The sequence below is a fragment of the Notolepis coatsorum genome (assembly GCF_963971535.1).
Source record: "Notolepis coatsorum genome assembly, chromosome: 12".
Taxonomy (NCBI): domain Eukaryota; kingdom Metazoa; phylum Chordata; class Actinopteri; order Aulopiformes; family Paralepididae; genus Notolepis; species Notolepis coatsorum.
The window spans coordinates 107,289,316-107,305,569 of NC_140176.1; the positions used below are offsets into that span (position 1 = coordinate 107,289,316).

Consider the following 16,254-nt stretch of genomic DNA (forward strand, 5'->3'; position numbering starts at 1 on the left):
GACTGTAGAACACTATCTCTGACCACCTGAGAGCACCACAGACTGTAGAACACTATCTCTGACCACCTGAGAGCACCACAGACTGTGGAACACTCTCCCTGACCACCTGAGAGCACCACAGACTGTAGAACACTCTCCCTGACCACCTGAGAGCACCACAGACTGTAGAACACTCTCCCTGACCACCTGAAAGCACCACAGACTGTAGAACACTCTCCCTGACCACCTGAGCGCACCACAGACTGTAGAACACTCTCACTGACCACCTGAGAGCACCACAGACTGTGGAACACTCTCCCTGACCACCTGAGAGCACCACAGACTGTAGAACACTCTCCCTGACCACCTGAGAGCACCACAGACTGTAGAACACTCTCCCTGACCACCTGAGAGCACCACAGACTGTAGAACACTCTCCCTGACCACCTGAGAGCACCACAGTCTGTAGAACGCTCTCCCTGACCACCTGAGAGCACCACAGACTGTAGAACACTCTCCCTGACCACCTGAGAGCACCACAGACTGTGGAACGCTCTCCCTGACCACCTGAGAGCACCACAGACTGTGGAACACTCTCCCTGACCACCTGAGAGCACCACAGACTGTGGAACACTCTCCCTGACCACCTGAGAGCACCACAGACTGTGGAACACTCTCCATGACCACCTAAGAGCACCACAGACTGTGGAACACTCTCCCTGACCACCTTAGAGCACCACAGTCTGTAGAACACTCTCCCTGACCACCTGAGAGCACCACAGACTGTAGAACACTCTCCCTGACCACCTGAGAGCACCACAGACTGTAGAACACTCTCCCTGACCACCTGAGAGCACCACAGACTATAGAACACTCTCCCTGACCACCTGAGAGCACCACACACTGTGGAACACTCTCCCTGACCACCTGAGAGCACCACAGTCTGTAGAACACTCTCTCTGACCACCTGAGAGCACCACAGACTGTAGAACACTCTCCCTGACCACCTGAGAGCACCACAGACTGTGGAACACTCTCCCTGACCACCTGAGAGCACCACAGACTGTAGAACACTCTCCCTGACCACCTGAGAGCACCACAGACTGTAGAACACTATCTCTGACCACCTGAGAGCACCACAGACTGTGGAACACTCTCCCTGACCACCTGAGAGCACCACAGACTGTAGAACACTCTCCCTGACCACCTGAGAGCACCACAGACTGTAGAACACTCTCCCTGACCACCTGAGAGCACCACAGACTGTAGAACACTCTCCCTGACCACCTGAAAGCACCACAGACTGTAGAACACTCTCCCTGACCACCTGAGCGCACCACAGACTGTAGAACACTCTCACTGACCACCTGAGAGCACCACAGACTGTGGAACACTCTCCCTGACCACCTGAGAGCACCACAGACTGTAGAACACTCTCCCTGACCACCTGAGAGCACCACAGACTGTAGAACACTCTCCCTGACCACCTGAGAGCACCACACACTGTGGAACACTCTCCCTGACCACCTGAGAGCACCACAGTCTGTAGAACGCTCTCTCTGACCACCTGAGAGCACCACAGACTGTGGAACACTCTCCCTGACCACCTGAGAGCACCACAGACTGTAGAACACTCTCCCTGACCACCTGAGAGCACCACAGACTGTAGAGCACTCTCCCTGACCACCTGAGAGCACCACAGACTGTGGAACACTCTCCCTGACCACCTGAGAGCACCACAGACTGTAGAACACTCTCCCTGACCACCTGAGAGCACCACAGACTGTAGAACACTCTCCCTGATCACCTGAGAGCACCACAGACTGTAGAACACTCTCCCTGACCACCTGAGAGCACCAGACTGTGGAACACTCTCCCTGACCACCTGAGAGCACCACAGACTGTAGAACACTCTCACTGACCACCTGAGAGCACCACAGTCTGTGGATGCTTTTAAAAAGGGCCTCAAAACTCATCTTTTTAATAGTGCCTCTTGACAACATACTGCCAGAGACATAATGAGGACACGGAGCCTGTGGTGTGGTAGGAATCCCATAACACTGAAGATGGCAGCAACAAATAAACTACTCTCCCTCTCCATGAGATCTGCCAAGACCTGGAACTCCATTCCAAGTTACATCCGCAATATAGAAACCCACAGATCATTCAAACACACTTTCAAAACATGGTTAAGAAATAACTACACATGTCAACACAACAGCCCTGCAGAACTCTAACCCCATATGCCTGCCTGTACCTAATATGTAGAATTATTGTGTGTTTGTACATTGTCTGTCTGTACATGTCTGATGTAAATATTTTGCATGATGTGTTTTTAACCGGTTCTTAATTACCTGTATGTCATATATGTTATGCTGTCTTTTTTTAGAGGCTTTTAACACCAGGCCCAGGGACAACTGTTGAACATTAGCTTTGGCTTAACACTGTCTCACACATTTACTGTATGTTCATTAATGTGTGCTGTCCCTGTTCAAATCAAGTTTAAACTGGAACTGAAACTCACTACAAAACAAACATATTCAGAGAAAATAACTAAATGCGATTGGATTTGATCAGTAAAATGATAAGTTTGCCGCCATGCTCTGGTGAAGATCTGCTGATAGACTTCAGGATCGCTGTGAAGCTTACTTACTTATTGTAGATTTGTGTATATTTTTACTGTATATTTTATATTAGAATGTATATACATAAGATAGGAAATGTAAATCCCGGAGCGTATTTTATTATTAGGCTTATTTTATTCCTTAGTCTTAGGCTTATTTTTTTATTATTATTCGTGACTAATTGTTTTGTCTACCTAAATGTTTACTGTGAGCGATTTGTAGTGCCGAATTTCCCTCGGGATGATTAAAGTATTTCTATTTCTATTCTATTCTATAAGCCACATACATACAGCTAATGAATGGTCTTTGTGTACAGAGTGTGATGTAATTATTTCACCTTGCTATGTGACAATTAGAAGCCCACTCATTAATTGACTACAGCGATTCACCACCATGTCTGCACTGCTGTCATAATCACAGCGAGAGCGTACTTCACCCCTCCTCCTTCTCCCCTCACATTCACCACACACTCCTCTTCATCCTCCCTTCCATCCACCACGCACTCCTCTTCATCCTCCCTTCCATCCACCACGGAAGCCTCACACCCTTTTATGGTCAGCACCCCTTCACCTCCCGTCACTCAACCCAGCTGCACCTCATCCCCTGATTCACACGCTGTCAGGCACCTCACTCCTCACAGCTGTATCCCATCCCCTGATGATGAGGACCCTACTTCAACCGGACGACGCTGACCAGAAGTCGTCGTGGTGTTAGTATCATTACCTAGGTACAACGCCTCAGTCTGAAGACCTGCTAGGCATCCCCGTGTGATTATTCCCTGTTCTAACTTTCCTCTCTTGTGCCCAGGACCTCCATGCCAGCGTGTCCCTGTCTGGACCCCCTGGAGCTTACCAAGGAGTTCCTGCTCACTCTCACCCGTGTCTTCCGTCTGCAGTAGCACTGGAGTGCGCCTGCCCCCGTTATCCCCCTATTCATACCTGTTGTACATTTCTGGATGTAATTCTTGCCTACTTGGGAATACCATTAAGCTCTGCTTAAAACCCATTCTCACAGAACACCACGACCAAGATGTCAGAACCAGCTGCACTCGAGACCGAGGATGAGGAGGACACACGTCCATCACGTAAAAGGAAGTTTCAGAGGCAGTCCGTGAGTATTATCGGCGACCAGACTGCTCGGGTAGACCAACTCGCTCACTCGTTGGATGAAATCATTGCTCAGCTTACCGCTCTCACTCACGGCTCTGTGGAGCGAGACAGACTATACGGCCGTTTCGAGGCATACGTCACGGCTCAGCAAGCCCCGCCAGACTCCCCACCCACTGCTGCGATTCCCCCGCACAGGGAGCCCCACGTCCCCGCGCCGGAGCGTTATGACGGGAGCGTCTCCAAATGTCGAGCCTTTATCTTTCAGTGTTCGCTAGTTTTCTGGCAACAATCACACACCTTCCAAAGCGAGAGGTCTAAAGTCAGCTTAAAACCCATTCTCACAACTGCAGGGGTTGGCTTTCAGTAACAGTGCAGCTGTTCTGCCGTCCTTGCTTTGCCTGAGACCTGAACAGAACCTTTCCATGTTCATTTAAAGAATATTTATTTATGTCCACATAAAGACAAAGTCTAAAGGACACAAATATTATCAGTGCAATTGGACATTGTGGGCTATTCTGTTACATTCGTGCCCAAATTGGCAATGGCAACCAAAGTTACACACACACACACACACACACACACACACACACACACACACACACACACACACACACACACACACACACACACACACACAGAGACACACATCACACACACAGGCGCTAAGTTGTGACCTGGTACTTCCTCGACCAAGGACTAATAATTTAAAACCCACAGTGCGCTATAGAGCCATATTCAACTGGGACAAGCTACCATAGTCTCCACAAAGCAAGCAGATAATAAATGGATGTAGTATGATGTAGTAAGATGTGATTAACTAACTACTTTATGTTTTTTATTCGATTGTATTTATTTTCTTGTTTTAATTGTATTGCTAATTACATTCTGTATTTGTTCTGTTGTATTATTTTATTGCGAGGACCCCAGGAAGACGATAGCGGTAATTAATTGGACAGTTAATGATGATCCTATTAAAACAAACAAACAAACATACACACACACACCCTTCAACACACCTCTCCATTTAGGCCGTGGTGGAAGAAGTACACAGTTCCTTTACTTAAGTAAAAGTAGAAATACCCAGATAAATAAGTACTCTGGTAAAAGTAAAAGTCCTCCATTCAAATTCTACTTAAGTATTTGTTATTGAATTTACTTAAAAGTACGCATTCTACATGACGTTTGTGTATTCCAGTGCTTGGGAGCATTCAATCCTCGATCCATTGACCTCTATAGGTTATGTTAACACTTTGAGCGCCACGCCTGGTTTTCCGTTTTACCGGCTGAATGCCACCATCGGCGCCAATGTTAACGTTAATATCGCCTAATCTATGTTTTAAATTATGGCTATGTGTCTAATCTGCCCATCGCATTATCAAAGACTATTTTCCAGTCAGTGCTGTCAAGGCAGATTGTTTTTTTATCGCGTCGTTTCCGTTTCAGAGCAGTTAGAAAAGCCCCCGTTTTGATATAAAAAACAGCTCATTCTGGAGCATTCTATGAAAATCGTCTTTTAGTGGAATATTCCACAACGTTGATATTCGTCTGCCTTTTTATGAATCGTTTTCAAATAAACGCTAGATGATCAATATTATACGTGCACGCAAGGACATTACGGCCGCGCACGGATAATCGCTCCGTTGATTTCCTCACGGACTTTTACAGTGAAACCGAAAGAAGACATTTCACAAAACAGCTTATAACTTCATCAAACTTACTCTGATTATCCTAACACTGATAACATAGAGTCCTTACCTGACATCAGATGGTATCCAACTGGTATATTCCAATTCCTGATCACCATTCGAAAAAATCGATACGTGTATGGATCCAACGCGATACTGTAGATCTCCATGATCAGCGGGGATCTGAGGTTCCAGAATGAACTGTGGTAACCCCGACTGGATCAGTGAACTGGAAAATGTGGAGTACCGGATTTTTTTCCCCATTCATTTTCATTGAGTCCATTCCAAAATCACTTATGTCATCTGGGAGACGACAGGGGGCGCTTTTTTCCACAGTGATCGCCGGCGCCGCTCGGCTATACTCGGGTAGGCTCGGGTGATGCAATAATTTTTCAGATCGCTAAAAAAATAAAATAAAAAAATTCAGAGAAATCTCGTGAGTGGCTAGCAACCACCTATAAAAAAACCTGAGAAATCTTGTGAGTGGCACTCAAAGTGTTAAAGGTATGTGGTCCAGTTATGCTGCTCTGATTATGTCCGTTGTAAAAGTCTATCATCTTTATACCTTTCTGCCATGTTTTCTATGCAAAATATTTTTCTTCAAAGTAAATAGTAACTGATGGGTTCAGATAAATGTAGTGGAGTAAAAAGTATAAAGTTCCCTAAAATGGAAATACTCACACAAAGTACAAGTAGCTCGAAATTTTACTTGAGTAAAAAATACTTAGTTACTTTCCACCACTGCATTTGGGTGTGACTCATGATGCTTTTTCTTTATATCGAGCACCTCAAAGGACCAACCCGTCGAGTTCACCCTCCAACATTATGAATTGAAAAAGGGGGAGCCTGGGCACCCAAGTGGCGACCCATGTAACACGCTGCGTCGCGAAGCGGCCGACCCGGGTTTGATTCCCTTTGCCGAATGTCTTGCCCCCGCTCTGTCTCCCGTTCTTTCTCTCTCTCTCTACCGGACTGCCCGGTAGTACAAACAAATGAAAATCGACCAAAAACATAATTAAAATAAATAAATTAATAAAAAATGGGGGACCCTGATGTAAACAAGACAATAGTCTTTCTCTGGTCTGCATCCCCTTGACAATTGTGTGTATTGAGCTGTACTGTACTGTACCCATTCTGCAATCTGTTAATAAAAATGTATTTAATCAATCAATCAATCAATCAATCAATCAACCGACCTCTTTGTTGGGCTGCTTGGCGCTGGAGGTCACAGAGTTGGCCTCTGAGAGGGCGGAGAAGGACCGGGGCCTGGTGGTGGTGTCCGGTCCTGGGGGTAAGGCGACGGCCTCCTTACCCAGCGCCCCGTAGACGGGACCGTGGGAGCCGAGCAGCCGGAGCGCGCTGGGGGGCGGGGGGTCGGAGGGCGTGACCTTGCCCAGGGGCGTCTCCGGGATGCTGAGGAGGTGAATGGTGAGGAAGATGCCCCACGTTGTGGCGGAGAAGAAGTAGATGACCTGGTACTCGGAGCCCAGGAGCTGCCCGAGCGCTGAGTGGCCCCAGTCCATGGCCCCCACCAGGTAGCCAAACGCCCCGCCCAGACCTGGGAGACCAAGCAGAGGGGCGAGAGAGGGTCAGCAGCATGCCACGTTTCAAGTTTCAAGCTTCGTTTTATTTGTCACACATGAGGTACAGTCAAAATACTTAAGGACCCACACCACCCTGGCAACAAACACCTCATACGGCTGCGCTCGGGCAGGCGTTTCAGCGTCATGCCCACCCGGACTAACAGACTCAAGTTAAGTTTTTATCCCATGGCCATACGTGCACTAAACTCAGCTAAAATTTAAGGCAAACAATCTCTGCCCAGTCAGTTTCTCAGACCATCATTTTGTAATAGCACAGCTGGCCATATCATCAGGGCCTCATCACTCAGCATACTGGAAATTCAATGTAAAGCTTTTACAAGATGCCACCTTTTGCTTGAGTTTCCAGGAGTTTTGGGAGAGGTGGAGGCAGAGAGAGGGAGAGTTTGAGTCTCTGAGGCAATGGTGGGATACCGGCAAAGCGCACATAAGGCTTTTTTGTCAGCAGTACACTGCTTTCTCCTCAGCTGAGTACAGGAGGGCCCTGGAGGCTCTGGAGCAGAGCATACGGCAGGTGGAGGTTGAGCTGGTGGGGGGTGACAGTGGGGGGCTACGGGAGAATCTGTCAGAGCTACGCAGGGACTTGGGGGTTTTCCTCCAGGACAGAGCAAGGGGTGCGCTTGTGAGGGCTAGGTTCACCATGCTGAGAGAGATGGATGCTCCTAGTTCTTTTTTCTTTGGCCTGGAAAGGAAAAAAATTGAGGAAAAACAAATGCACTGTCTGCGTTTACCCAATGGACACGTCACGTCTGTGATCGGGGAGATGCGGGCAGAGGCTGTGCGGTTTTATTCTGTGTTGTATGGTGCTGAACAATGTGACCCTGTGTCTACGGACACATTACTGAGGGATCTCCCTCGTCTCTCTCAGGAACAGAGGACTGAACTGGACAGTCCTTTAACGTTTGGGGAGCTGTCGAAGGCAGTCTCCCAGATGACTCCTGGTCGTGCCCCAGGGGTAGATGGTCTGCCTGTGGACTTTTACAAAGGATTCTGGGACACTATTGGACAGGATCTTTTTCGTGTCTTGCGCGAATGCATTGAGGTGGGGGAGCTGCCGTTGAGCTGCCAGCGGGCAGTTCTGGCTCTACTGCCGAAGAAGGGGGACCTCAGTGAGCTCAAGCACTGGAGACCTGTAGCGATTCTTTCAGCGGATTACAAGTTGGTTGCAAAGTGCCTGGCCAACAGGCTTAACATGCACCTTGAGTCTGTGGTGCACCAGGACCAGTCATATGGTGTGCCTGGGTGTTCAATGACAGACAATTTGTTTTTAATAAAGGACATGTTGGACCTGTCAAGGCAACACAATATGAACTTTGGAGTCATCTCTCTTGATCAAGAGAAGGCGTTTGACAGGGTGGACCATGGGTATCTGTATAATGTTCTTGCTGGGTTTGGGTTTGGGGAGAGTTTTATGTCAATTGTAAAAATGTTATACAATGGGGCCTCCTGTCTGATAAAAGTGGGTGGGGGCCTGAGCAGGCCAGTCCAGGTGGGGAGGGGGATCCGCCAGGGCTGCCCACTGTCGGGTCAGCTCTACACTTTGGCCATTGAGCCTTTTCTGTGTTTGTTGAGGAAGAGGTTGAAGGGTGTGGGTTCACCCGAGTTGGGGATCGACAGGCCAATATGTCTGTCTGCCTACGCGGATGACTTGACCATCTTTGTCAGGGATGGGGAGGATGTAAGAGCCATAAAGAATAGCCTCGAGGTGTATGCGAGAGCAGCTTCAGCGAGGGTGAACTGGGGTAAGAGTGAGGCACTGCAGTGTGGGGCATGGAGGGGCCTGACATTACCACAGTTACTGGGGGGGCTACAGTGGGGTGTGAATGGGCTCAAGCTTTTAGGGGTATATCTGGGATCAGAGGGGTGGGTCAGTAAAAATTGGGAGGGAGTAGCACAGTCAATGGTGGCTAGGTTGTCAAGGTGGAAGTGGCTGCTAGCGCAGATATCCTATAGAGGGAGGGTGCTCATAGTGAATAACCTGGTGGCTTCATCCCTGTGGCATCAGCTGGCTGTTCTTAACCCCCCCAGAGGCTTCCTGGCAGACATCCAGAGGAAGCTGGTGGATTTTTTCTGGTTCGGACATCACTGGCTGAGGGCCGCAGTCCTTTATTTGCCGGTTCAGGAAGGAGGACAAGGCCTTATCGACCTAGAGAGCAGGATGAATGCTTTCAGGAGGATAGCGCATGGGGTGTTGGCAACGAATCGGTTCCTGGCTCGGGTGGATCCAGGGGTGGGTGATGGGTGCCCCTTTTGTGGAGTATCTGAGACTGTAACCCATGTTTTCCTAAAGTGTCAAAGGGTTAATAGGGTGTTGTGGTTCCTAAAAGGGTTGTGTGTGAAGCTGGGGGTGATGTTCTGTGTGGAGAGTTTCATCCTTGGCCAAATGTATTCATTACGTAACAAGGTTGTGAGCGTTTTACTGAATTTTGTTTACGGGCAGGCTAAGTTAGCCATTTGGCTGACCCGTAGGAATATGATCAAGGGCGTTGGTCCTACGGAATTGGTGCCTATGCTGAGGGGTATGATTTCTGCACGCCTTAGATTAGAGTTCATTGGAATAACAAAGGAACAAAGGGCCTTTGTGTTCCAGGTGTGAATTAGTCTAGTGACATTGACATTGACATCACATTGCATTCTGGGAAGGAGTGTAGTTCCCTTATCATTTAGCTGAATTCAGTGAATTCTCTTCAGATCCTCTTGCTGCAAATTGGTAAGGATTGTACCAGAATGTTTCATAGGACATTGATTAAAAACTATCGGCTCGAATTTTACAATTGATGGCTTATTTCGAAGGTATGAACCGGTAGTTTCATATTATGTAAAAATATATACCTTAACAATTGTGTGTATTGAGCTGTACTGTATTGTACCCATTCTGCAATCTGTTAATAACATTTTCAATCAATCAATCAACTCCCGGTCGCTATGATTCGTTTTGGACTTTTGCCGATTTATGAAACGTAAATATATTACTTATAACATAAATAATAACATTATGTACCTTTTTTTCCTGTGGTTGATTAGTACTTTGTTTACATTTTCTGATGAGACCATGTTGGCTGTTGATATTAGCAGACAGGAAGTACACTTTGAATATCTATGTCCGTGAGTTGAAAGTGGCAGCTGAGATATAACCACATCAACAGTGTAGAGAATATACATCCGATATAACCACATCAACAGTGTAGAGAATATACATCAGATATAACCACATCAACAGTGTAGAGAATATACATCCGATATAACCACATCAACAGTGTAGAGAATATATATTATATATCAGATATAACCACATCAACAGTGTAGAGAATATACATCAGATATAACCACATCAACAGTGTAGATAATATACATCCGATATAACCACATCAACAGTGTAGAGAATATACATCAGACATAACTTCCCCTGCACTCGTGCAGAGAGTAGAAGCTGGTCACACGCTTTTGTTGTTATGACTGTTTGACGCGCACACACACACACACACACACACGCATGCGTGCACGCACACAAATACATGTGCGGTGACGCATGCTAACCTCTGGGAACCATAAAATGTAAACACGGGTCAAATCTGATCATATAATGTGTGAAGCTTTGACGTAAATGGATTTGAGGCTCTACCATCACATGTATTTATATATATATATTTCTGTTGGTTCTGCGATACCCTTTTCTGTGTCAGACCCCAGCGTGTGCAATTTCACGCACGAGGCCCCACCACTGACATGTTGGCCGTGCAGCGATTGGAGCTCATCCTCCGCCTGCCAGACCTGCAGGCTGAAGGGAAGGGAATCCATGAATTCCAGGGGTGTAAAGGACTTTTACTTTCAAACGTTTTTACTTTTACTTTTTAATACTTAAGTACATTTAAAAATAGACACTTTTTTTTTCACTTTTACTCAAGTGTGTTTTTAGCCAGATATTCAGACTTTTACTTGAGTACGATTTTGAGACGGTACCCATACTTTCACTTAAGTATCATTTCTGGGTACTTTTTACACCCCTGATGAATTCCATCATCTATGTATTTTCTTCCAGCTCCCATAATGACGTGTCCTTGTTATACAACATTGGTATTCAGACGTGACGTCTTCCTTCTTTTTCTTTTTTTATTCTGACGTGACGACCCTTCCTTCTTGTTTAGTGTCCTTGTTATAGAACGCTGGTATTCTGACGTGACGACCCTTCCTTCTTGTTTAGTGTCCTTGTTATAGAACGCTGGTATTCTGACGTGACGACCCTTCCTTCTTGTTTAGTGTCCTTGTTATAGAACGCTGGTATTCTGACGTGACGACCCTTCCTTCTTGTTTAGTGTCCTTGTTATAGAACGCTGGTATTCTGACGTGACGACCCTTCCTTCTTGTTTAGTGTCCTTGTTATAGAACGCTGGTATTCTGACGTGACGACCCTTCCTTCTTGTTTAGTGTCCTTGTTATAGAACGCTGGTATTCTGACGTGACGACCCTTCCTTCTTGTTTAGTGTCCTTGTTATAGAACGCTGGTATTCTGACGTGACGACCCTTCCTTCTTTTATAGTGTCCTTGTTATAGAACGCTGGTATTCTGACGTGACGACCCTTCCTTCTTGTTTAGTGTCCTTGTTATAGAACGCTGGTATTCTGACGTGACGACCCTTCCTTCTTGTTTAGTGTCCTTGTTATAGAACGCTGGTATTCTGACGTGACGACCCTTCCTTCTTGTTTAGTGTCCTTGTTATAGAACGCTGGTATTCTGACGTGACGACCCTTCCTTCTTGTTTAGTGTCCTTGTTATAGAACGCTGGTATTCTGACGTGGCGAGCCATCACAGACGGTGGGCGAATGCCCCACAAGGTGTTAATCACCAGCCTGTCAATCATTTAAAACTGGGCCTTTCATCAGGCCTCAACTTCAAATTGAAAGTCTTTCTTTTTCTCAGTAAAGAAAGTGTTAACAGGAGAAAAAGAGGACGAAGATGGAGGCAGAGAAGGCCATGTTCTTCCAGCAGGAGGCCGGTGTCTTGATTGTCCCACACCTTGTGACCCGTATCATTCTCCAGTTCCCCCAGCAGTCTTCACAGCTCAGTGAGCTCTGTGACGCTGACGGACTGCAAAACGCCACCCGTCTTTATCGCTCCATCTGTTGCTAAGAAGTTAACTTCCTGCCATCGCCTTCCTCTAATGAATTTACCTAATGCGTCACTGCATGTGTAAACGACGGCCATCATAATTATCCAACAGCGGCTTCGTGGAGGTGCACGTTTTAACGACAGGCAATTATGCAATTATGCCACATCAATGTGGAACACCCTACCCACATTCAAAACCGGGAGGCTGCAATTAAGAAACTGGCCCCCGTAAATGTCCAAACCCCCCCACCCCCACCCCCTCCTAATGTACAGTCTCCTTCCCATCGTATGTATATCTTTTCTGTTAGGATCTCTGGGTAACAGTACTGTATATTTGCACATCATATATGTCACAAATGTAACCGTACCTGTATGTCATGATGAATTGAAAATGGGGGACCCTGATGTAAACAAGACAAACGTCTTTCTCTGGTCTGCATCCCCTTAACAATTGTGTGTATTGAGCCATACTGTATTGTACCCCATTCGGCAATCTGTTAAATAAAGTTTTCATTCATTCATTCATTCATTCATTCATTCATTCATTCATTCATTCATTCATTCATTCATTCATTCATTCATTCATGCGGGGGATTCATTGGGATTCCGTTGCTCGGGAACAGTGTATTTCCTGACAGTTATTGCGTCTCTCTCTCTCTCTCTCTCTCTCTCTCTCTCTCTCTCTCCTAGTTATTGCGTCAGCGACAACATGGCCGACAGGGAGTGGACTCAGGTCATGGTTGTTGTCGTGGTTTTGAAACGGGAAGTGTGGGGGGGTTTCCTTTCACATTTCCTACCATGACTATATCGTTTTAAAACCAACTGCACCCGCAAGCACTGTGATTGGCCCACATCATGCCTTGAGGACCAAACGCAGTGCATTTCTGCTGCCGTTTTTACCTCAAGGAAACTATAGGGGGGTGTAGTGGTTACTTCCTGGTCTATAGGGAGGTGTAGTGGTTACTTCCTGGTCTATAGGGAGGTGTAGTGGTTACTTCCTGGTCTATAGGGAGGTGTAGTGGTTACTTCCTGGTCTATATGGAGGTGTAGTGGTTACTTCCTGGTCTATAGGGAGGTGTAGTGGTTACTTCCTGGTCTATAGGGAGGTGTAGTGGTTACTTCCTGGTCTATATGGAGGTGTAGTGGTTACTTCCTGGTCTATAGGGAGGTGTAGTGGTTACTTCCTGGTCTATAGGGAGGTGTAGTGGTTACTTCCTGGTCTACAGGGAGGTGTAGTGGTTACTTCCTGGTCTATAGGGAGGTGTATAGGTTACTTCCTGGTCTATAGGGAGGTGTAGTGGTTACTTCCTGGTCTATAGGGAGGTGTAGTGGTTACTTCCTGGTCTATAGGGAGGTGTAGTGGTTACTTCCTAGTCTATAGGGAGGTGTAGTGGTTACTTCCTGGTCTATAGGGAGGTGTAGTGGTTACTTCCTGGTCTATAGGGAGGTGTAGTGGTTACTTCCTGGTCTATAGGGAGGTGTAGTGGTTACTTCCTGGTCTATAGGGAGGTGTAGTGGTTACTTCCTGGTCTATAGGGAGGTGTAGGGGTTACTTCCTGGTCTATAGGGAAGTGTAGTGGTTACTTCCTGGTCTATATGGAGGTGTAGTGGTTACTTCCTGGTCTATAGGGAGGTGTAGTGGTTACTTCCTGGTCTATAGGGAGGTGTAGTGGTTACTTCCTGGTCTATAGGGAGGTGTAGTGGTTACTTCCTGGTCTATAGAGGGGTGTAGTGGTTACTTCCTGGTCTATAGGGAGGTGTAGTGGTTACTTCCTGGTCTACAGGGAGGTGTAGTGGTTACTTCCTGGTCTATAGGGAGGTGTAGGGGTTACTTCCTGGTCTATAGGGAAGTGTAGTGGTTACTTCCTGGTCTATAGGGAGGTGTGCGTCTATACTTTTCGTAGCCGCATTTCTGCAGGACGCTCTCTGATTGGCCGACGCCAGTTTCTACACTGGTTAGGCTTAGGCACTCTTTCGAAGTAGGTTAAGGTTAGAGTTTGTCTTAGAGCGTGACGGCAAGTTCTTTCGACGGTTAAGCTTAGGCACTCTTTCGAAGTTGGTTAAGGTTAGAGTTTGTCTTAGAGCATGGCGATAGAACGCCAGGTAGTTTGCAGGCTGTTCGATGCGGAAATGGGCAAAGACACAGCTCGTCACGCGATTGGGCAAACATGTCAGTGGCCAATCAGAGAGCGTCAGTCAGTGGCCAATCAGAGAGCGTCCTGCAGAAATGCGGCTACGGAAAGTATAGACGCGGGAGGTGTAGTGGTTACTTCCTGGTCTATAGGGAGGTGTAGTGGTTACTTCCTGGTCTATAGGGAGGTGTAGTGGTTACTTCCTGGTCTATAGGGAGGTGTAGTGGTTACTTCCTGGTCTATAGGGAGGTGTAGTGGTTACTTCCTGGTCTATAGGGAGGTGTAGTGGTTACTTCCTGGTCTATATGGAGGTGTAGTGGTTACTTCCTGGTCTATAGGGAGGTGTAGTGGTTACTTCCTGGTCTATAGGGAGGTGTAGTGGTTACTTCCTGGTCTATAGGGAGGTGTAGTGGTTACTTCCTGGTCTATAGGGAGGTGTAGTGGTTACTTCCTGGTCTATATGGAGGTGTAGTGGTTACTTCCTGGTCTATAGGGAGGTGTAGTGGTTACTTCCTGGTCTATAGGGAGGTGTAGTGGTTACGTCATTGTTGTTTCCGGCCGGTCCACCTCGCTTGAAATCGCCATGTATTTCCAATGGACACATTTCTAAATGGTCTTGTTTAAAACAAATAAAGCATGAACATTGGCACGGTGTACCGCTTTCTGTGTTGTGTGTATTCATCCACAATCTATAGCTCAAAATGAAACAATTCGCAATTAATCATAAAATAATTACATATAATTGTATTTCAACCGAAAATGGTTAAACAATAATGTTAGCGGGGCGGCTGGGTGGCGTAGCCGAGATTGCGCTCGTCACCAATGCAAGAGACTCCGGTCTCGAATCCCGGTGTCAGCATTGCCTCGGGCCAGTCGTCATACTATCTCAATTGGCAGAGCCAGCGGGTGGAAGTCGATGGGTGGGGATTGGACATTGTGGACAGCGACCCCTACAGGTCAGTTGGGTGACGCCTGCACAGCAGAAACAGGAAGTATCGGGGGCAGCGTGAGCCTCCCACGCGTTACTCCTCGCCACTGAGAGTTCGAGCTGTCTGGTGAAAAGATACGACAGGCTGCCTCCTCGTGTACCGGATGGGACATATGATGCAAGGCTTCTATCCTCACTACAGCCGACCAGTGGGAGGCATAGTCTAGCAACATTCAAGACAGGGGAGGGGAGAATTGACAATACGAAATTGGGATGGGAGAAAAATAGAAAAAAATAAGGAGAAAAAGTGGATAAAAAAAGAAACAATAATGTTAGTGATGGAAGGGAACTCATTTTGTGCAAAAATGGAAAGCTATAGGCTAGGCTACTTTCATTATATCAACAAAATGTCCTACGCTCCTCCGTATTGATAAATACCTCTTTGTTCTACCGTCAATGCTCGTGCATGATTATCCATATATGGTCATGAAAGTGATGAAACACCCCCCATGGGATGTGAAATAATGGACTGACCCGAGCGGAACTCTGAGAAACTTCACGGGAGATTGTTCACTGAGGCGCTGCCGAACCAAGAAGACACAACGCGTGTTATGGGATAAATAAAAGGCTGACTTGTAAACGGTGATGTCAGATATCAACGGCTCCCTAAGACCACTGTTTGGCGTTGGTGGTTTGATTGATTGATTGAAAAGTTTATTAACAGATTGCAGAATGGGTACAGTACAGTACAGCTCAATACATACAATTGTTAAGGGGATGCAGACCTGAGAAAGACTTTCGTCTTGTTTACATCAGGGTCCCCCATTTTCAATTCATCATGTGTGTGTCATTTTATAACCGTGCTGTAATATGAATGCCTTTATTAGTTGTGTTCGATTGGCTATAATATGATTTTTAGAGGCATCTATTTTGAATGAATGAATGAAAACTTTATTTAACATATTGCAGAATGGGTACAATACAGTACGGCTCAATACACACACGTACGCCCTCATTTATCAATTTTTCTCAGAAAGTATTCTATTTTCATACGTAAGCACAGAATTTAGAATGTGTGCACGTACAAAAA

The 16,254-nt window shown here is 46.5% G+C and overlaps 1 protein-coding gene across 1 annotated transcript in view; it reads right to left on the reverse strand.

Moving 5' to 3' along the window:
- Nucleotides 1–16,254, reverse strand: part of slc45a2 (solute carrier family 45 member 2) — a 298,180-nt gene that overhangs the window by 210,666 nt on the left and 71,260 nt on the right. Inside the window, exon 3 of the mRNA XM_084326175.1 lies at nt 6,594–6,955. Within this exon, the coding sequence (XP_084182301.1) occupies nt 6,594–6,955 (362 nt within the window). The remainder of the gene's footprint in view (nt 1–6,593; nt 6,956–16,254) is intronic.